Consider the following 23,592-nt stretch of genomic DNA (forward strand, 5'->3'; position numbering starts at 1 on the left):
GCTGCAAGGAATCTTTTTTTGATTTAACTTCAAAATATACAGTTTGTGGGTGGCGCAGCGGACATTGCGCTCGTCACCAACGCACGAGACACCGGTATCGAATCCGGCTGTCGGCGTTGCCTCCAGCTTGGGCCGGCCGTCATACTAACTAAATTGGCAGAGTTAGCGGGTGGGAAGTCGATGGGTGGTAATCTGGACGTTGTAAACAGCGACTCCTACAGGTCGGTTGGGGCAGCTGCACAGCAGAGACAGGAAAATGGCAGGGGCAGTGTGAGCCTCCTACACGTTACTCCTCGCCTAAATGAGAGTCCGCGCTGGCAGGTGAAAAGATGCGACTGGCTGCCTACACATGTACCGGAGGGGACATGCGATGAGGATTCTATCCTCCCTACAACCGGCCAGTGGGGGGCACATGCGAGCAACGTTCAAGTCAGGGGAGGGCACGGCTAAATTGGGATGGGAGAAAAAAAATTTAAAATAGGAGAAAAAAGTGGATAAAAAAAATATATACAGTTTGTGTATATAATATATATATACTTTTTTATTATTATAATATATATTTTTGTATTATATAGTATATCATGGAGGACTGAATGGAAAACCTGTATATTTACATGGATCCATGACGGTATACCTTCATATTCAGTATACCTCCCAGCCCTAGTTCCAAGGCACTCTTGATCAAGTTAAAAAGCCTTTAATACATCGGCTAGTTCAGCGAACAAGCCAACTTCACTAATCTTCACGAATTAAGCGTGCCTTGGATCTCCTTTTTTAAGAATGTTGTGGAGGAATCATTTTGTTTGTCCCAACAATAGCTTAAATCTCACACCTTGGTGAGAGCCAAGCACCCACCCCTCTCTACTCTAAAGCTTCTAAAGCCTACATAGACAAATGTTCACCTGGACAGTTATATTTCGGACAATTCCGAGCTTATTCTTTGAGTCGGTATCAAGTGTTATACCTTTTATGATTCAGAGGAACCTACCCTTTATTTCTGGTGCAGTGTAAAGTCATACATCATATATTACCTTGTGTGAGCATACAATATGTTACATTAAAAAAGGCCAGTGAAAAAACCTTGTTGAATAACTATAGTTTACCAGGGCATTATTGTTTTTTTTCAACATGGAAAGTTCTGTTTAGGTGTTTTGAACCACGATGTGAAAGTTGGTGCAAATACACCTTTTCCTCAGTGTGTGATGGCCATTTATTTGGATATTATTCTGTGCATTTTTTAGCAGACAATACATACATTTTGGTGTTGCCTTCATATCTGGACCAATATCTCCCTGCAATTTTTGCTTGTTGAACATTATACCTCTTTGTCTTTTTGTAATTTTTTAACCTACATGTACCATGTGTTTCACCATTAAACCTATATTGACCATGAAGATCGAAGAGCATAATTAATGAGTCCGGTTCCGCCACAATGTAAAAGCTACTCGTTGACGGAGCGGCTATGAGTCCAGAGTTGTCACGGGTCTCGTTTGTCTCCAGACCTGAAGCCCCGCGGTGTGGCGGTCAACCTCGTCCCTGGACTGCCGGCGTACGTCCTCTTCATGTGCCTCCGCTATGCCGACTATGTCAACGATGACCAGAGAGCCAGCACGCTGCTCAACTCCACCATCACCACCATCAAAGGGGTCCTCAAGGTGCAGTATATGATATGTCAAGTAGGGGCTGTGGCCCCCTTTGGTTTTAAATAACTGTCGATTAGGTGTGTGGGTGTTGTCGAGGTAAAAGCACTCACCCTACCACCGCAATCCCCGGCACTAGTACTTACTTGCATTAGCGACCCCTACTGGTCAATCAGGGTGCCTGTTCAGCAGGGTCGGGGATCTGGAGGAGATAGTGTAAACCTCCGCCCATGTTACGCTGTCCCAGTGAAACTCCTCGCTGTCAGGTGAAAGAAGGGGCTGGTGAATTTACATGTATCGGAGGAGACATGTGGTAGTCTACAACTCTACACCCTCCATAGATCAACAGAGGAGACATGTGGTAGTCTACACCCTCCATAGATCGACAGAGGAAACATGTGGTAGTCTACACCCTCCATAGATCGACAGAGGAAACGTGTGGTAGTCTACACCCTCCATAGATTGACATAGGATAGTGCAACGACCAGGAACGTGATACATACAGGGGATTTAAATAACGACTAAATTGGGGAGAAAATTACAACCAGAGTCTGAAGTGTTGTTACTGTTGTTACAGAGAAGAGGAGACGACTTTGAGATGGTGTCTTTCTGGCTGGCCAACACATGTCGACTCCTGCATTGTCTGAAGCAGTACAGTGGAGACCAGGTACAGTAAACCGCAGGAGGTATTAATGCTAAAACGAGGCAGACTACTTTGCATTCCATCCGTCTTACAGAGAATGTCTGTTCACCCTCTGGGCAGGAGTTCGCAAAGCACAACACTCCCAGGCAGAATGAACACTGCCTCCTCAACTTTGAACTGTCGGAGTACCATCAGCTGTACCAGAACCTGGCTATTCAGATCTACCAGCAGCTCATCAAGTGCATGGAGGAGATCCTGCAGCCTATGATAGGTGAGAGGAAATGAACACTATTCTCCTCACGTGATCTTACCTTATGTTCAGACATGGAGCTTAAATACCCATGTAAAATGGCCCTCCGACAGACCAATTGGAGGGCCATTTTCCCTGTGGAGGCCATTTTATATGAGTATTTAAGCTCCATTATTTTTTTTGCCTCAAAATAGTTGCAGAACTTTTCTCCTTTGCTAGTTCTTTGCAGTTCATGTACCTTGGTTGAAGGACAAAGTTGCAACAGATCTTTTGTTTCTCAGTGACTAGCGTGGTAAAATAAAAGTAAGAAGTGTTGTCACAGTACAGTCCACTGGTAGCGCCATGTTGTATTCTTCTGCAGCTGAACCAAACCATAAACAAGGTGGCCTGTTGGGATGTTAAATCCTAATGTGAAAAACTGTGATTTTATATGTCTGCACTTTATGTGCTCATTTTATGCCTGTCTTTTTTCTGTTGTAAAGCACTTTGAGCTGCAGTTTCTGTGCTATACAAATAACATTTTACTATTATTATTTAGTTGCAGGAATGCTGGAGCACGAGGCCATCCACGGGGGGGTGCTGGGTTCCAAACCCACAGGTCTGAGGAAGAGAACCTCCACCCTCCTGGAGGAGGAGGGCACCACGTTACAGACCATCCTCAAGCAACTCGGCCTCTTCCACTCCACCATGGTGCAGCACGGCATGGACCCAGAGCTCATCAAGCAGGTGGTCAGGCAGCAGTTCTACATTGTCTGTGCCGTCACCCTCAACCACCTGCTCCTGAGGAAGGACATGTGCTCCTGGAGTAAAGGACTTCAGATCAGGTACAGCAGGGGGCGCTCTTTGAATGAATGAATGAATGATTGTTGATTTGATTTGATTTGATGATTTTATTTTATTTTATTTTGACAATATATAAATAACATGTGACAGAAGCACAGTCTGGAATACTGCCAAGGATAAACACAAAAAAGCTCAGAGCTTATTTCCATTGTGGTCCTTGTAGGGGAACGAAGTGTTCAGACATGCATCATAGTCATCGTAAAGACACATGACATCACAACACATCAGATAGACACATAAAAACATGGAAAAGTGGTGTGATATCATGTTAACCTATACCGTTGCACAGGTAAGATTTGACATCACTTTAACCTATACAGTTGCACAGGTAAGATGTGACATCACCACCATCATTTAGTAGGGATGGGAGTCAAGTTTTCCTAGATTGAGTACTCGCGTGAATTACTCTGTACTGCTGGAGTAATTGTTCAGGGAAATAAATGTTTCTAACGTATCTTTTTCTTTTTTATCCACTTTTTCTCCTTATTTTCTATTTTTCTCCCATCCCAATTTCGCCTCGCCAATTCTCCCTTCAATTCTCCCCTCCCCTGTCTCGAACGTTGCTAGACTATGCCTCCCACTGGTCGGCTGCAGTGAGGACCAAGCCTTGCATCACGTGTCCCCTCCGGTACACGAGGAGGCAGCTGTCGCATCTTTTCACCTGAACAGCGCGATCTCTCAGTGGCGAGGAGTAACGTGTGGGAGGCTCACGCTGCCCCGATACTTCCTGATTTTGCTGTACAGGCGCACCAACCGACCTGTAGGAGTCGCTGTCCACAACGTCCAATCCCCACCCACCGGCTATCCCACCCCTAACACTGCCAATTGTGTTAGTATGACGACCGGCCAAGCCGCTAGCAACGCAGAGAGCTGGGCTCGATACCAGCAGATCCTGCGTTAGTGGCGAGCGCCTTAGCCACTGCGCCACTCAGCCGCCCTGTTTCTAACGTATCTTAACACTTTCAATGCCAACGACGCTATGTCGTTTCTTCATGCCGACCGTTCATTGCCAATGACGCGATATGTCGTTTGTTTTTTTATTAGCGAATCTAGTCTCACGTTAGTGCTACAAACTCTCTCTGAGCTCCATTGGGAAAATACCGCCCCCTATCGTCTCCCTGTGGTACTGCACCCATTTGTAATGGATTGCATGAAAACACATGGGGGGGGGGGGAATCCAGTTTCCTCATTTTACTTCTCGCGCAAGCCACCCGAGATGATCAGATTCATTGTGGACCATCAGAACAGCGTGGAATACATATTTCCAGTACGCAGCGTTGGATCAATAAACGCGATCGATATTTGGAATGGCGATCAGGAATTGGAATATTTTTGGAGAACATCTGATCTGAGGTAAGGAATCTATTTTACCAGTCTTAGGATAACAGAACTTTTTTCACAGAGATATCAACGTTTGCCCTGTGTGTGTGTGTGCTGATCAGGAAATGAGAGATTCGATTTTTCAGCTCGCTTCGCTAGCGTGCATAAGTACACATACTATCGATAATCTAGCGTTTATTTGAAAACGATTCATAAATAGGCCGGAAAATGACAACGTTTTTTGTGTATTCCAGAATATTCCAGTAAAGGGCGGTTATCATAGAATCTTTATATTTTCCGGGGCGGCTAGGTGGTGTAGTGGGCAAGGCACTCGCCACCAATGTGGAGACGCTGGGTTCGCGTGTTCGAATCCAGCTCTCCACATTGTTTTCAGTTTGGCTGGTCGTCCGTACTAATACAATTGGCAGTATTAGAGGGTGGGAAACTGATGGGTGGGGATCGGGCGTTGTGGACAGCGACTCCTACAGGTCGGTTGGTGCGCCTGCGCAGTAGAATCAGGAAGTGTCGGGGGCAGCGTGAGCCTCCCACGCGTTACTCCTCGCCACTGAGAGATCGAGCTGCTCAGGTGAAAAGATGCGACTGCTGTTACCTCAAGTACCGGAGGGGACTTGTGCTATGTATGACTTAGTCCACATTGCAGCCGGCTTGTGGGAGGCAAGAAACAGCGTTCGTGACAGGGGAGGGTTGAATTGGATGATACGAAATTGGGATGGGAGAAAATATAGAAAATGGGAGAAAAAGTGGATAAAAAAAAAAATCTTTATATTTTCCTGAAACTTAAAAAAATCTAGAGTTTTTCAAAATGGTATAACACGGAAATGAACCGTTTCGACAATGTTGACTGCAAACAAGTCATTGATAAGCGACGGCCAGATTAGACACAGCCATAATTTAAGACATAGATTATGCGTTCACAAATGTGAGTGCTATATCATTGAAGTGGGTGGTGGCATTCAAGGGGATAAAAAGGAAAACACGGCCGGCACGGAAAGTGTTAAAGCCAGAGTCACACACACTGCCGATTTTATTATTTCTTGCTCCGCGGACACAACAATGCACAGCAATATACTCGATGCTTAACACTTTGAGAGCCAGTCCGTGTTTTCCTTTTTACCCCCTTGAATGCCCAAATCCACTCCAATGTTAACGTTAATATCGCCTAATCTATGTTTTAAATTATGGCTATGTGTCTAATCTGCCCGTCGCTTATCAAAGACTCATTTTCCAGTCAACATTGTCAAAGCAGATTGTTTTTTTATCGCTTCATTTCCGTTTGATAGCATTTTGAAAATCACTTGTATTCGCGGAAAAAACAACACATTCTATGATAATCGCCTTTTACTGTAATATTCTAGAACGTTGTCATTTGTCGGCCTATTTATGAATCGTTTTCAAATAAATGCTAGATAATCGATAGTATATGTCTGCGCACGCACGCTCGTGCCGCGCGCTGATAATCGCTGCTCTTATTTCCTGATGGCTTTTACAGTCAAAACAGCCATATCACATAGGGGAAACACTTATATTTCCGTGAAAACGAGTCTGATTATCCTAAAACTGATAACATAGATTCCTTACCTGAGATCAGATGGTATTCAAATGGATTATTCCAATTCCTGATCACCATTCGAAAAAATCGATCATTGTATTGATCAACCGTGTATACAGTAGAACACATAATCCCCGCTGCTCTTCAGGCTCCGGAGTGATGCCGGTCGATGCCGGCTGCGTGAGTGAGACGTAAAATGTGGAGTCAGAAATCCGTTCTCCCATTCACTTTCATTGAGTCCAATCCAAAAGGGTGATTTACCATCTGGGAGACGATGGGGGGCGCTTTTTTCACATCTGAGCGCCTGGGGTGACTGGATCTCCAACGGTAGGCTCGCTTGATGCAATATGATTTCAGATCGCTAATAAATAAAATAAAACGAATATTCTCGTGAGTGGGCATTCAACCCGGGGGGTAATAACACGAGAAAACTCGTGGGTGGCATTCAAAGTGTTAATGCATATCGTCGTCAAAACAGTCAGTTACCATTTGTAATACCTCCACTGTCTGCAGCAAGCCTCTCCTCTCATGGAATGGCATGTCCGTATCAATAAGTCTGTGAACGCTATGCAAAGTGGCCGACATGTTCTTGGCACAATGTGGAAATCCACCAACTGTTATTCCTATCTTTTAGATACCGCTAAGCTAGTTTTCAACGTAACAAGGTTTTCGTGGTATGTTTTCATGCTACGCAGCTGACTAGTGTTGTCTTCATGCAACAACTCGCGTCTTGTGGGATTTCAGAGCAAGACTTCCTTTTCTGTGGCACAAACAAGGAGTTCAGTTGAAACGGCGAATACTCGAGTAATCCATTACTCACGTCCATCCCTACTGTGTAGCACCCAACCTTGGGCTACGCAGTGTAACACTTCCTCCAGTCCTGGTCCTGTGGGACCAGGACTCAGACATTCATATTCACAACCTCCCATCAACAATAACCCTCAGTCAACATTGCCACCCGGTGGGCTGATGCAGATCTGGCATCAGCTCACACACCAACTCATTGTTATTTATTGTCAGTTGTGTTTGTTGTGTTTATTGTCTGTTGTCTCCACTTTGTTGGTCTTGTGTTCCCCTGTCTGTGGTTTGTAATTATGTTTTAGTCTGGTTGTTTATTTGTTATTGTTTTCCCAGTGTACTCTGTGTTCTATTGTTTCTGTCTACCACACCTGTGTCTTGTTTGTAAATTACCCTCTGTCTATCAGTGTCTTGTCAATTAGTCTGTGTATATAGTCTTGTCTGTCCTGCCCTGCTGGGCACGATCATTGTTAAATGTTACCTGTGTGTGTTAGTCGTGTATGTACCTTGTTGTAAAGTAAACTGTTCATCGTCACGTTCTGTCTCCGGTCTCATCAATCTGTACTCTGCCATCTGGGTTCATCATGCCAAAGAAGCGTACTAATCGTAACAACGCAGGCTCAATGGCTGCCATACACTGGCACCAGACACACTACACAATGGCTGAAAGGCTCAGGAGACGGGAATTGATATCAGCCAATTAAGAAGGAGGGATGATTAGGTGGTCTTGATGTCAGAGATCAGGCTCGGAATGTGGCCAAGGAACCCCCTAGTCTTTGCAATAGGCAACACATTGAGTGCCACGCCCCTTCCAGGAAGTGACCACTTCCGTGCCGTTCATTAACCCCATGTAAACGTAGTTGTACTTTGTAGACCTAAACCTATATTTTATAGTATAGCTATGGGTCTAATAACGCTGTCGAGTCTCATTGAGCTGCTTCAGGTCAACATGCAAAAAACAGATTATTTTTTCATCCGTACATTTCCTTTTTATACCGTTTTGAATATGAACATAGTCCGGCCGCTTCTGAGCAATTCCAGGGAAAAGACACGAAAACAGCACTTTTGTGTAATACACTAAACACGTTGTAATTTTTCGCCTGATTATCGGATCTTCCTGAAATCAATGCTAGATTATTATTATTATCCTTCCTCGAGAATACATGAAATGTGCCCTGGAGCGCGGCGCATCCCCCCCCCCCCCCCCCCCTCCTGCAACCCAACGGAAAACAGCCAAACAGCTATAACACAGATAGCTTCAATCGCAGTAGAAATAAATATCAGATCAACGCAAGCTTTCATATATAGTGTCCTTGCCTGGTCTCTGAAGTAATGAAAAAAAAGAATCCAATAATCTTATCGCCATTCCACTTCGATCGTGCCTCCGACGTTGTTAGACATTGCACTTCAACGGGCGGGCGGGGTCAGTAGTCCAAACCATTCCTACAAGCGTGTATTTTGCCGGAGTGTTTAGGACCCGCCCCCATGCCGCAGCTCGGTAGGGAAAAGAAACCAACCCATTTCTAACGGGGTGCATTACTGGCCGAAGGCGTTAGAGGGCGGTATAATACCGTCTGCCAGCTCAGACACACTCAGAACAGTATGCACAAGGTGCCCCGCTGAATTATGAATGGCAATAGATAATAAAATAAATACTGTGACAGAAACGTAGATCTACGTTTCCGGCACTCAACCGTCGGGCCACAGAAACGTAGTTCTACGTGAACGGCACTGGAAGTGTTAATGACTGAATTCAGTCTGAACCTCAGTTTATCATCTCATCTGAAAGACGGCACTCGCAACTGTACAGTGTCCCTATTACTGCCAGGTCCAGAGGACAGAGTATTGCTGGACAACAACACCACTAGGTGTGGCTGCTTTGATGAGCATTGTTGAATCTGACTTATGTCCTGATCCTCTCCCCATGCAGGTACAACGTGTGGCATTTGGAGGAGTGGTTGGTGGAGAGAGATCTAGCAGAGTGTGGCGCCAAGGAGACTCTGGAGCCTCTGGTCCAGGCTGCACAGCTGCTGCAGGTCAATAAGAAGACGGAGGACGACGCCCAAGCTATCTGCACCATGTGCAGCGCACTGACCACAGCACAGGTATCATCAATAAAACCAAAACGGAATAATTAAGAAGTGATCGTTCTACTACCATGTTAATCGTTGTCTGCATTGTTTTTCTTCAGATTGTGAAAGTGCTGAACCTGTATACCCCTGTGATTGAATTTGAGGAGCGTGTTTCCGTATCGTTCATCAGGATCGTTCAAGTAAGTAACGGGGGAGATTTGCATGCATGTGTACCCATTAGCCAGAGGCCCCACGATACGATATTATCACCATACTAGAGTTACCATATTGTAATACGATGATATTGTGATTAATTATCTTTTTTCTACTGCAAATTGTGTCAAACCCAATGGAAAACATCTGCATTAAGAATATATTATGTAGAGGCGGCTGGGCGGCGCAGCGGACATTGCGCTCGTCACCAACGCAAGAGACACCGGTATCGAATCCGGCTGTCAGCGTTGCCTCCGGCTTGGGCCGGCCGTCATACTGGCTCAATTGGCAGAGTCAGTGGGAGGGGAGTCGATGGGTGGTAATCTGGACATTGTGGACAGCGACTCCTACAGGTCGGTTGGGGACGCCTGCACAGCAGAGACAGGGAATGGTGGGGGTAGTGTGAGCCTCCCACACGTTACACCTCGCCAATGAGAGTCCGCGCTGGCAGGTGAAAAGATGTGACTGGCTGCCTCCACATGTATCGGAGGGGACATGTGATGGGCTTCTATCCTCCCTACGACCGGCCAGTGGGGGGCACATGCGAGCAACGATCAGGACAGGGAAGGGAGAATTGGCTCGAGAGGTAAATTGGGATGGGAGAAAAATCACAGAAAAAGGAGGAGAAAAAGTAGATGAAAAAAAAAATATATTATGTATGGCGGCCGGGTAGCGCAACGGACTACCACCGCAGAGTCACATGGGATCGAATCCACGGAAAACGGATGGGGAAAAAGACGATACAAAAAAAATATATATATATTATGTACAACATCATCCGTTTTATCTAATAAGATAACGTTTTCAGTTCACCTCACCGCACACTAGTTTTTATTGCACCAAAATGGAATAAAGCTAAAATAAAACAAATAAGTAAATCTTTTTGAATTCAGTATCCATACTTGCCGTCACTGTATCCATAATATAATATAATGTCTGCGTACAGCTCTGACCCTCTCTGTTGAGCACAATTGGCCATATTCACATGGTGGCCATTTTGCTCTTATGTCATGCTCAGGTTGGTTTCCTTTCCACCCTGTTCCCACCTTGGGTATACATATACATATACATAAGAGCAAGACGGCCACGGTGGGAATATGGTCAATGACCGAGGTGTGCGTAAAGTTTTAGTGATGAGGTGCTTCCCATCTAAGAAGGTGCTATTTAAAAAGGTATTATTTAAAGTTTATTATTATTATATTCCTGCTTATTCCTCTCTATCCTCAGGCACTTTTGAAAGACAGAGTTGACTCTCCCATGCTGTTGATAGACGTGAAGAAGATCTTCGCCATCACCTTCCCCTTCACACCATCCCCTCTGTCCCTGGACTCCATCCAGATACCTGCTAGTCTTAACCTGGCCTTCCTCACACGCGTCTAGAGGTCCAGATACCTGCTAGTCTTAACCTGGCCTTCCTCACACACGTCCAGTTACCTCTGATTACACTCACTCTGGTTACTCTCACTTCCCTTCAATTATGTTTTATCGGAGAATGTCATCACTGATACATCACTGATCTCTTTTTTTCATACAAAGTTTTAACAGTCATAAATCAAAGTCAGTCAGAAAAAAGGTATGAAAACGAATTTAATGAAATAAAATATAAAACATAATTTATGAGGAAAGAAAGTGATTGAATCAAGAGGTCAAAAGGCGGGAATGATGAAGAGTATGGGAAGAAGAGGGTGATGTTAAAGGGGCTATGCATTATAAATGTCATTTTTCAGTCTCTAGCATTGTATTATAGTAATAGGAGTTCGTATCAATGTGTTTTAGGGTCTAAATACCATATTGGCGGATTGCTCCGATTCAGCCCAGCCCCTCTCGTCCTCTAGTAAATCGGGTCATTTTGATTTGAATGCCTGAGTCACGTCATTCGGCGCACAGTGATGCGATTGGCTCTGTGGTTGGAGCTAATGCCCGCCCCCATTCTACCTAGACTAGACAGTGAGTGGAGCTGCGGGGCCGTGCGCTTTGGAGGGAGAGAAAGGAAGAGAGAGCCGAGAGGGAGAGAAAGGAGAGAAAGGAAGAGAGAGGGAGGGAGGGAGAGAGAGGGGGCACTTGGGGGGGGGTACCTGCCGGCCGCGCGCCACACAGGAGATTGAAAGAAAACACACAAGCTGCCCCGTCTCATCAGCGAGAGCAGAGTGGGAGAGAAAGGAGAGAAAGGAAGAGAGAAGGAGGGAGGGAGAGAGAGGGGGCACTTGGGGGGGGGGGGGGGGTGTACCTGCCGGCCGCGCGCCACACGGGAGATTGAAAGAAAACACACAAGCTGCCCCGTCTCATCAGCGAGAGCCGAGTGGGAGAGAAAGGAAGAGAGAAGGAGGGAGGGAGAGAGAGGGGGCACTTGGGGGGGGGGGAGGGGGGGGGGTGTACCTGCCGGCCGCGCGCCACACGGGAGATTGAAAGAAAACACACAAGCTGCCCCGTCTCATCAGCGAGAGCCGAGTGGGAGAGAAAGGAGAGAAAGGAAGAGAGAAGGAGGGAGGGAGAGAGAGGGGGCACTTGGGGGGGGGGGGGGGGGGTGTACCTGCCGGCCGCGCGCCACACGGGAGATTGAAAGAAAACACACAAGCTGCCCCGTCTCATCAGCGAGAGCCGAGTGGGAGAGAAAGGAGAGAAAGGAAGAGAGAAGGAGGGAGGGAGAGAGAGGGGGCACTTGGGGGGGGGGGGAGGGTGTACCTGCCGGCCGCGCGCCACACGGGAGATTGAAAGAAAGAAAAAAAAAAAACACACAAGGGAGGGAGAGAAAGGAAGAGTCTCTCTCTCTCTCTCTCTCTCTCTCTCTTCCCCCCCCTCCCTCCCTCCCTCTACCAGTGCAGACTGTGGTCTGACTGTCACTCAAAGTGCTTATGGGCGGAGCCAGGCCATAACAGCCTGATTTCTTGAGGCTGAAAAATGATGGTTTTGAGTACTTGATTAGAAATATAAAACAATGAATTTTTTTGAAAAAACCTTACAAATGTCTTCAATAGACTAACAGGAATTGTGTAAAGTTGCCCAAATAGTGCTAGGAATAGCAGTGCATAGCCCCTTTAAAGTAATGTCCTGTCACAATGGACCCATCTCAAACCCCGCCCCCTTTTCCTGATCCTCTAATCACAACCATTGCTTTCCTCAAAAAGCAATTGTGATTGAGGCGGCTACGTGGTGCAGTGGGCAAGGCGCTCACCACGAATACTGGAGACGCTGGGTTCGCCTGTTCGAGCCTAGCGCTCCACATTGCTTTCAGTTTAGCTGGTCGTCCGTACTAATACACATTGACAGTATTAGGGGGTGGGAAACTGATGGGTGGGGATCGGGCGTTGTGGACAGCGACTCCTACAGGTTGGTTGGTGCGCCTGCGCAGTAGAATCAGGAAGCGATGGGGGCGGCGCCCCTCCAAAGCGCAGACCCCTGACGCTGAAAGATCGCGCCGCGCAGGTGAAAAGATGCGACTGCTGTTACCTCGAGTATCAGAGGGGACTTGTGTTATGTATGACTTAGTCCACATTGCAGCCGGCTTGTGGGAGGCAAGATACAGCGTTCGAGACAGGGGAGGATTGAATTGGATGATACGAAAATTGGGATGGGAGAAAAATAGAAAATGGGAGAAAAGTGGATCCAAAAAAAAGCAATTTTGATTGGATGAGCAAGAAAAGAGGGTGGCGTTTGAGATGGGTCCATTGTGACAGGACATTACTTTAACATCACCCTCTTCCTCCCATACTCTTCATCATTCCCGCCTCTTCACCTTTCACGCCCTGCTCTTCTTCCCATACTCTTCATCATTCCCGCCTCTTGACCTCTGACCCCCTGCTCTTCCTCCCATACTCTTCCTCCTTCCTGCCTCTTGACCTCTGACCCCATGCTCTTCCTCCACCTACCTCTTCCTCCCACCCTTTGAAACTTCAGGCCAAATGTTTTATCCACTTTTTCTCCCCATTTCTTTTCTATTTTTCTCCCATCCCAATTTCGTATATCCAATTCTTCCCTCCCCTGTCTTGAACGCTGCTAGACTATGCCTCCCACAGGTCGGTTGTAGTGAGGACAGAAGCCTTGCATCACGTGTCCCCTCCGGTACACGAGGAGGCAGCCTGTTGCATCTTTTCACCACAGCAGCTCGAACTCTCAGTGGCGAGGAGTAACGCGTGGGAGGCTCACGCTGCCCCCGTCACTTCCTGCTTCCATCGCACCGGCGTCACCAAACCGACCTGTAGGAGTCGCTGTCCACAACGTCAAATCCCCACCCACCGGTTTTCCCACCCTCTAACACTTGCCAATTGTGTTAGTATGAACGACCGGCCAGCCGGTAGCAACGCCGAGAGCTGGGCTCGAACCCAGAGGCCAAATGGTTATTGAACCCAAAGAGGACCAGCTGTGTGACCATTGATTGTTTACGATGCCTTTAAAGGGATATTTCACTTGAGGGCGGCTACGTGGCGTAGTGGGCAAGGCGCTCGCCACGAATGCGGAGACGCTGGGCTCGCATGTTCGAGCCCAGCGCTCCACATTGCTTTCAGTTTAGCTGGTCGTTCATACTAATACACATTGGCCGTATTAGGGGGTGGGAAACTGATGGGTGGGGATCGGGCGTTGTGGACAGCGACTCCTACAGGTCGGTTGGTGCGCCTGCACAGTAGAATCAGGAAGTGTCGGGGGCAGCGTGAGCCTCCCACGCGTTACTCCTCGCCACTGAGAGATCGAGCTGCGCAGGTGAAAAGATGCGACTGCTGTTACCTCAAGTACCGGAGGGGACTTGTGCTATGTATGACAAAGGCCTCTACATGCTACAGCAACTTCAAAGCAACTTCAACACAACATCAGCGCGATTTCAGCGCGGTTGTTGCAGAGGGTCTTGTAGACTGTGTTGCGAGGACGTTGCGTACATGTCCCCAGAATCTAATCTGAACAACCGTTGCGTTGATATTGCGTAGCAGTGATTGGTTGGTAGTGAATGGGGGCGGGGCTGTCATAGAATAATATTGGTCCCGCAGCGAGGAATACTATCCTCCATTGTTGTAGCCAGCCAGCGTTGATGCTAAATAATTAGCGTCACATAGCTGGCCTTTTTCTGAAAACCCAAGCACATATTGTTCCATAGCATACGCCTTCAGTTGATCATGACAAATCCTCTCTTACCTTGATGATTAAAAAGCCTCCATAATTTAGTAAATAAAGCTGTAGCCAGCCAGCTAGCATTGGTGCTATTCAAAATGCTATCCACATTAGCTACATAGCTAACCAACTAAATACAATGGTATCCTGAGGTAACGTTAAATACAACATTTGCTAGTCGAAATGACTGGACACACACAGGGACAAGTTAAACATCAATCAATTAATTTATTCCAACAGGTAGTTTGAGGTCTTTCTCTCCTCTCCATTGGAAACTAATGACGTTACGGTAACGTTAGCTCGAAAAGCACAGAAACGGGTGACAGAAGTTAAGCTGCTAGCAACAGACACTATAACACTTCCGGTCGGGGGATTTCAAAATAAAAGAGCGACGTCTAAAAGCACCGGAAATACGTTTATTTTGTACATTATCTAACGTTAACACGAACCTAAACTAACTTTAGTTAAACTAACTTTGCGCGTCGATGTTGCAGAAGCATAAAGTCAGAGTGTCTACAACACCGTTGCTTTGTCGATGTTGTGTTGCAGTTGCTTTGAAGTTTCTGTAGCATGCAGAGGCCTTTAGTCCACATTGCAGCCGGCTTGTGGGAGACAAGAAACAGCGTTCGTGACAGGGGAGGGTTGAATTGGATGATACGAAATTGGGATGGGAGAAAATATAGAAAAATGGTAGAAAAAGTGGATAAAAAAAAAGGGATATTTCACTTTAGTAGAACTCAGCAGTCTCACCTCTATCTAAAACCATCTATAAGTATTGTGACCACTGCTGTCCCTGTCCTTGCTGTCGTCACTTCTGAAGTATAAACAAACTATACAGCGATAAGATACATACACTCCTATGCAGAGAGTTGGCCGTCGTTCCACTGTCTATCTTCTTTGCCCAAACAGGAAGTAAAGAAACCGGTGCTACTTTAACTCGTAATATATTTCCTTTAACATAACATTGAAGATTAATATTATTGTTTTAGTCTCTTTTTATGAATAAGAACCGAACATTTGTTGAAAAAAGTGTACTAATACAATTTCACAGTGTCTGTACAGCCTTGTTTATTCACTGTGTACCTTTGACTCAGAATTGTCTGTTTTATTGAAATCTGTACAGCATCAGTTTATTTATATAGAAGTATGATATTTAGACTTGGTCCTCAAAATGAGTGAATGAGGAGCCTGACGGCTAGATAGATAGATACTTTATTAATCCCCTTGGGGAAATTCAGGTATCCAGTAGCAGCTCAGTCAGTTGACAGACAATAGAGAGCGATAAAAAAAGGACAACCAATACAACAAACAAACAATGAAGGTCAGTGCTGAAGTAAAAAGTTCCAATGAATTAAATAAATAAATGGTGAGCACTATTGCACTGTGTTAAGTCAAATAAAATCGAATTGCTATATAAAATTACAGTATACAAATTTTAAATGAATTGCACATTGCTAGGAGCAATGGTGGTGTTGACAGCAGACGACAGGGACAGCTGTGGTCGCTAGCTTACTAGTAGATTACTTTAGATAGAGGTAAGACTGCTGACTTCTGACAAGTTCTACTAAAGTGAAATATTTCCTTTTAAACCAAAGTTTGCCTGTTTTTGGAGACGTCGGTTATGTGGATTTGATAGATTTGTCTTATATTCTTAATTTTCAAAACTTTTGTCCTGATAAAAATCCATAAGCTTTATAAAATAATAAATTTATTTTATTGGCAGTATTTAGTTGGTGGAAGTATATGAATTGGTGTATTTAATGACCTGCTAATATCAGTTGACTGTATTTATTACAGAAGATTCAAGAGTTCAAGAGTTTATTCATCACATACATACCTGGGCATACAGTGAAATGCGGTAAGAACAAGGTGGAAGAAAGATGCATGAAATATGCTTAAAGGGGCACTTCACCAAAAATCAATGCTGATTTATTTTGCACATAATCTCACGCACATCCAAAAACTCGAAACAGTATTGCACACATTAATTTCGCTTGACAGTTATTGAGAGTAAATGAGTTTGAATATGGTCACCAGTGATTGAATCCTTGTGTTGTGCAGCTCAATGACATAAGGTAGCTGTCCCTATAAGACAACGTATTGATATTATTTTTGTATCTACATAATTTCATGGAGCTGTATTTAACACAACACAAGGTTTCAATGTCCCCGATGACATCACTGGTGGCCATATTCAAACTCATTTATTCTAAATAACTGTCAAACTAAATTAATGTGTGCAAAACTGTTACAGGGTTTTTGGATGTGTGTGAGATTATGTGCAAAATAAATTAGCATTGTTTTTTGGTGAAGTGCCCCTTTAAGAGACAAACACATATTTCATGTAATTCTATGCAACATACTGTAGAGCTTTTTCCCCAATATCTGCTACTGGATGATCTGTGGACCTCTCTCATGCCATACTGACGCCCAAGAATGTTAACGTCATTCTGTTCATGTGTCATAGCTTGTTTGAAATGTGTGTGATAATTGGCAGTAAGATACACAATTATCTGCAAAACATGTTTTTGTATCGACTTTCATTCATGTCACTTTTTCAACAGTTTTTTATGTATTTCCTATAATGCACTTTTATATTATGGCGCAACAGTTGAGTAAATGGAATAAATAAATAAATTGTTGATAAATGAATACAAATGTGTCTGTGATTTAAAGTCTGGTGGATTTGACCTGCCAGCCTGACTGGAAATACAAAATAATGTATAATGAAGGTAGAGATGAACGGCTGTGGTGGGGCTGGCGTGGTGTGAGGCGTGCAGGCCCTCTGAGCCTCAGTGCCCAGGGTCCCCTGGGGGAATAGATCCAACCTTGATGCATACAATATATCATACCGTCGCCTTCTTAAAATAGTGGCCTAAGTCATAATTTCTCATTTTTCAGGAAACATAATAAACTGAACCATATATAGAATATATCATATTTATTACTAATTTCACACAAAAATGTTATGACAATAGAAGACAATTAACATAAAAATAACGATGTCTATCAATTATGTAACATAAAAGGAATAAATGACTTAGGCCAATTTATGAACATGCCGTTGTGACTTGAGCCATTTTAAACCTGACTTAGGCCAAGTTACTTCTTGAGTAAGTGACTTGGGCAAAACGTGTCACTTCTTTTATTCCAATTTCTTTGACAGACAATGGGGAAGGATAAGCCACACTAGCAGGGCACACAGAGACTCAGGAGACAGAGGGCAGTTTGGCCGTGGTTGGCCCTTTAATTCAATAAAGCAAACTCAAGTTACAACTCAAATCACTTATGAGGGCCGACGTTCCACTCTACTGGTTAAAGTTGCTTACTCGTGAGTAGTACGTTCAGATAAAGAAAAATACTGTCCACAGCCGCTCCAGTGTAAAACAAAGATATCCAAATGGTTTATTTCTCTTCCACAGCGAAGTCTTTCTTTACAGAAGTGGTTACAGATATTTTCCTAAATATTCACGTTACTACTACAAGGTAAGAAAACTGTATTTTCCCAGTCTCCAAAATCACCGCCGACTCGACACATGAAAATTCCTCCACACTGGAAAGCCGTAAATCAACTTGCCGGCTCTTTCCACAGCAAAGCGGTAGGCAAGGCACCTTGGTTGAGAAATGCAGGCTTCAGTCTAGGTTGTTTAGTCTATCTGTTCAGTCCTGTTTCAAGCTACACAGCCTGTTCTTCTTCTTCTTCTTTTGAATTTCCGGCAGAGTAGACGCATCGTGGCGTATTACTCATAGGTATTACTGCCCGCCGCACTTCTTTTGATGATCTCTTCTTCTTCTTCTTCTTCTTCTTTCTTGGCGTATTTCTTCCCTCCTCATTTCTTATACTACACTAGTGGTGTTCCATCTTTAGGCCTCTTCAACTCACACTTTATCCTTCTTCTCTGCTCCTCTTGCCTGTCCAATACTAATACATACACTAGCGCTATATCCTCTGGTACAACTCTGAAGCATGCAGAAATGTCAGCACTGCCTCTGGAATTGCGGACTATATATAGAGACATAAATGTTCTAGAATGTTCGGTTATGACATCATACCGTGACATCACCAATGTTCCAGAACGTTCGATCATGACATCATACTGTGACATCACAAATGTTCTAGAACGTTCGGTCAGACATACTGTGGCATCACAAATGTTCTAGAATTGTCTATTATGACAAATAAGACGGTTCAATGACTTTATCTAAATCCAATCAATATTCCTAATGCCATTTCAATGTAAGGTTATAAAAATAAACATTTATAATACAATAACCTAAATATATAGCTTTGGCTCCTACATCACTCTTGGCTAAATCAAACATGCCAGGTGAATCAAACACTGAGGAGGCATGTTCCTCTCCTCACTTCTCCCCCCAGCTCTTCTTTACTGGGTTTTTATTGTAGTTAAATCACTCAAAATCAAACAAATGGCAGGAAAATCAAACACTGGGAGACATGTTCCTCTCCTCACTTCTCCCTTCAGCTCTTTTTTCTTTGCAGAGCTATTGATTGATGCCTATTTATGTGGCAAATTATCGAAGAAGTGATGACACTCGGTGGGCATGACATGTTTCATGGACTGAAGGTCCTGAAACTTCCTCTCTGTGATTGGCAGAGCATGTGGAAACATTCTAATCCATGTCATCAGCTTGTTTGGCACCTGGACCCTCTGTGGCAGTGCTTCCCATGAGTTCTCCGAGAAGGATAGCTTGTAATGGACCTTGCCATCACTGCTAAACTGAAGAGCCCGCAAATTATGTACAGTCGGATCTCCAGCTTTTTTGCCTGGTCTGATGCTGAGGATGTAAGAGCCATTCAATTTCAGGATTTCATCATGCTTGACCACCTTCACATGGTAGGGTGATGGTCTGATTCTTGCAGTCTGGAGTATGATCACGTAGTCTCTCGGGGTGATGATATCCGTAATAATTTTACGTTCAATGGTACTATGCATGCTGTCACACTCTATTTGTATGTGTCCAGCAACAAGGTACTTCTGTGTTATTAGTACCCCATATTTCCTGGCAAGCTCAGAAAATGCATTCGCCACATTTGCATTGCGGTTCTGATAACCACAACCATCGCTCCACACTACTATCTCCTTGATTTCTGGATGATCTTTGATCAAACCTTCAAAATGCCAGTGGGTCTTGGACTTCCTGACGGGCAGACCCCAGGTGGTAAGAGCCGGCAACTGCACCTCCTCATCCATCACGCTCAACATAGGGGCCCCCCAGGGCTGTGTTCTGAGCCCCCTCCTCTACTCCCTGTACACACATGACTGCGTAGCACAGCGGAACAACAACACCATCATCAAATTTGCTGATGACACAGTAGTGGTGGGCCTGATCTCTGCCAACGACGAAAGGGCCTACCTGGAAGAGGTAGAGAACCTGTCACAGTGGTGTCAGGAGAACTGCCTCTCCCTGAACGTCAGCAAAACAAAAGAGATGATTGTGGACTTCAGGAGGTCGGGGGTCAAGGACTACAGCCCCCTCAGCATCGACGGGGCACCGGTTGAGAGAGTGAACAGTTTCAAGTACCTCGGAGCCCACATATCCGAGGACTTGACATGGACCACACACATTGACAGTGTTGTGAAGAAGGCACGACAACGCCTCTACTTCCTCAGGCGCCTAAGGAAGTTCCAAGTCAGTCAGAAGATCCTTAGGAACTTCTACTCATGTACAATAGAGAGCATCCTGACCGGCAACATCACCTCCTGGTTTGGGAATAGCACTGCACAAGACCGTAGCAGACTACAAAGAGTGACACGTTCAGCCGAACGCACAATTGGAGGGGGGCTTCCCACCCTCCAGAACATTTACAACAAGCGGTGCAAGGGGAAGGCTAAGAGAATTATTAAGGACTCGAGCCACCCGAACAACTGCCTCTTTGAACTGCTGCGGTCAGGCAAGCGATACCGGAGTCTTAAGGCGAGCACAGAAAGACTCAGAAGAAGCTTCTATCCCCAGGCTATCAGGCTGCTAAACGAACAATAATCACTATGCAACAACCATCAAATGCACACAGCACACACACCCACACGCACACACTCACTCAAACAAACAACACACTGCAGCACCCACTCTCCACACTTTAGATCACACAAACACACTTACACTTTATATTTATTGATAAAGGATTTGCACTACAACTCGTACACCTACTGTGAATTGTACCTAAATTGCACCTCGTCCCATTTCTCCATTTCTGCCTTGCACTATATAGTATTGTATATTAGTACACTGCACAGTATTGTATATTGTATGGTAACTACGTCTATTCTGCATCGAACATTGTACATATGTCTAAACTGAACACTGTGACCTCATTTTTTTTACTTCTAATTTTACTATGTTATTTTATTTCATACTTATCTTGTCTTGCACAGTCTCTGGAGCGCAACAGTAAGAAGCATTTTGTATAAAAGTATTCTGTACTTCTGTATGACAACTATTAAAGAAACTTGAACTTGAAATGGCGATATTGAAGGTGTGCGATCGCCCTGAGTCTCGTCCCACATGTAGCAGTACCCTTCCTTTGATTTCAAGTCATAGAGGGTAAAGTTATGGACCTGCAGTTTTGTTTTGTAATACAGGCAGCTGGCTTGGGTTTTTGGACACAGCAGCACGGCTTGCAAGTCCATTGTCCAAACGGACTTCTCATTGTTTGCAGAATCCTTGTCTTGGGAATTTTCTTGTCTTGCTTCATCTTTTGCCATCACATGTGCATCATATTTGGCCTTACTGATATTACCATGCTTGAATGAAACACAAACATCACACTGATCTTTTCGAGGAATGAATACGGAATACTTCCCTTCATGGAACACATCTGTACAATGCCGTATCCCAATGGCCTTCACTCCAGCAGTTGCAGCTGCTTGTTGATATTCCCGATGTAGTTGGGAGATGGTTGTGCCTGGGTGAAGGAACTTCTTGTCTTTGTAGGTCGCTGTGCTTCTGCAGTAATGCAAATCAACAGTGGGTAGGTCCTTCAACCAGTCCTTAAGGAAATCTGTGACGTCAGTTTCCAGCTTTGCATGCTTGCCACTCTTGGGTCCAGATTTAGTTGGCGGGGCTGCTGCTTGTCTGTCATGGTCGATGGTGTCTTCATTCAGCCAGTGTCTAATGGTTCTTTCATGGAGACCAAGTGTAGAAGAAAAAAGTGCCTGGCACACTTTATGACTCATTCCATGACTCATTCCATCCTGAAGTTTAAGTTGGTAGGACAATAACACATTGCGCCTGGATTCTTCAGCAACTTTCCTTTGCTTTATGGCGACCTTTGTGACCAAAGTTTTGATGTATAATCGACGTTCTTCCCAGGTGTTCATCGACCAAACATTCTGAAATATCCACTGCCTCTGTTCTTCTGTAATGGATTGGCAGTCTCGAGTCTTGACTCGTTGACAGAACTTTGAATTGCAGGGAGGACCCTTAGCCTTCGCAGGTATTTTGTTGCCACCTTTGCCCTTGTATGGCATTCATTTGAGACGTTTCTGCTTGGATTCATTCACTATTTTGTGTTTGTAATTAAACTATAATTTGTGACAGTAAAAGACTAAATAACTACACAACATGTATAGCCTGGCCTATATTATAGTAAACCTTATCACTTACCAATAGGGGACGAGCCCTGAATCATGGAAATTACTTCATCCAGACTGTAGCTTTTCTTGCTTCTCGAAGCATCTTGAAAAGTTGTAAAATTGCCTAAGTCGTATGTCTTGTGACTAGATAAAACTGCCTAAGTCACACTCTTGACATAGGCAATATTCTTCCAGGGTAGAAACGGCATGATCCTTTCAATTAAGGATGTAGGCGATTGTACCAGAGGGTGGCCAGCATCATGAAGATATGAGTTAGGCAAAAAATAATAATCCAAAAAATGACTTAGGCCATTATTTTAAGAGGGTGACGATACAATACATCTGTCGCTATACTTACATTACAACACCTCTCCTACAGGACAGGCCCACACGTACAGCACAAGTGCATATTACACAGATATTGCATGGACGTTTTGTGTGTTTTCTTCTCTCATGTACCAACCTGACAGGACGATGTGCAAAATCAGTTTTCCAACATTTATGTAACATACAAATTTAAGTGAAAATAATCCTAAACCTACATACTTAAATTATTAATAGAAGTGGATACAAACCACTAGCCAAGCTTAAAACTCTGGGAGAGGTGTTTTTGGCTAACAGCTAGGCTAGCTGCCATTCATTTGTGCTAAGCTAGGCTAGCTTGCAGCCGGATAGCTAGAATTGGGTTTTGAGCCTAGATTTGAAGGCCTCTATCGAGGGGGCAAGCCTAATGGAGGTGGGGATGCTGTTCCACAGTTCAGGGGCTGCGACAGCAAAGGCACGCCCCCCCCCCCCCCCCTGAGCTTAAGGTTAGACATCCGGACTGTCAGGAGCCTCTGATCGGCTGACCTGAGGGACCTGGGCCCTCATTTATCAACCTGACGTACGCACAGATATGTGCGTAACCCGTGCGTACGATCATTTCTAAGCAAAGTGTGGGATTTATCAATTTGAACTTGTGCTTGACTTTGTGCGTATATTTAAGCACAGGTCGGACCATGCGTAGTTGACGCCGGTGGTACAATATATTATTACAACAAGGAAATAAGCACTGACTGCGCTCCGCGTAACTCAACTCGTTATTATTTTGCGCATATATTGCAGAAATACGGGAGCGTTTTGATTATATTTAAAAGGCTTTGCCATTGTTAAACGTAATAAGTGGAACCCCGAAGCTGTAAGTAGAATACAAGTCATATGAACACCCACGATATAGTGTTCTTCACCCTTCCTATAAGAAAGAATAAAAAACGCATTGCAACGAGAATAGACTGAGGTTATTTGTTGAGTGTATGTGTAGACAAAACCCTTGCAATAAATGTGTCTTAAATGAATGAAAAGCATACATGCTCTGGACACAGAGTATATATCGTGTGGGTGATATCATGACTTGTATTCTGCTTACAGAAGTTCACTTATTTAGTTTTACAATGTCAAAGCCTAAATCAAAACGTTCCCGTATTTCTGCAATCTATGCGCAAAATAATAACGAGTTGAATTCTAACAAAGAACGTATTACATGCTGGTAGGCTGATAGAGTAAACTATGATA

The 23,592-nt window shown here is 44.5% G+C and overlaps 1 protein-coding gene across 1 annotated transcript in view; it reads left to right on the plus strand.

Annotated features, from left to right (window-relative positions):
• The window catches only part of LOC311245330 (unconventional myosin-Va-like), a gene marked incomplete at its 5' end in the record, with an annotated part of 105,397 nt that extends 94,034 nt beyond the window's left edge, over positions 1–11,363 (plus strand). The window contains 7 exons of the mRNA XM_084335166.1: positions 1,501–1,655; positions 2,218–2,307; positions 2,404–2,554; positions 3,072–3,357; positions 8,995–9,169; positions 9,256–9,336; positions 10,577–11,363. Coding sequence (XP_084191292.1) covers positions 1,501–1,655; positions 2,218–2,307; positions 2,404–2,554; positions 3,072–3,357; positions 8,995–9,169; positions 9,256–9,336; positions 10,577–10,729 — 1,091 coding nt within the window. The 3' untranslated portion in view covers positions 10,730–11,363. The remainder of the gene's footprint in view (positions 1–1,500; positions 1,656–2,217; positions 2,308–2,403; positions 2,555–3,071; positions 3,358–8,994; positions 9,170–9,255; positions 9,337–10,576) is intronic.
• Between the last annotated feature and the right edge of the window lie 12,229 nt (positions 11,364–23,592).

The sequence above is a fragment of the Notolepis coatsorum genome (assembly GCF_963971535.1).
Source record: "Notolepis coatsorum genome assembly, chromosome: 18".
Taxonomy (NCBI): domain Eukaryota; kingdom Metazoa; phylum Chordata; class Actinopteri; order Aulopiformes; family Paralepididae; genus Notolepis; species Notolepis coatsorum.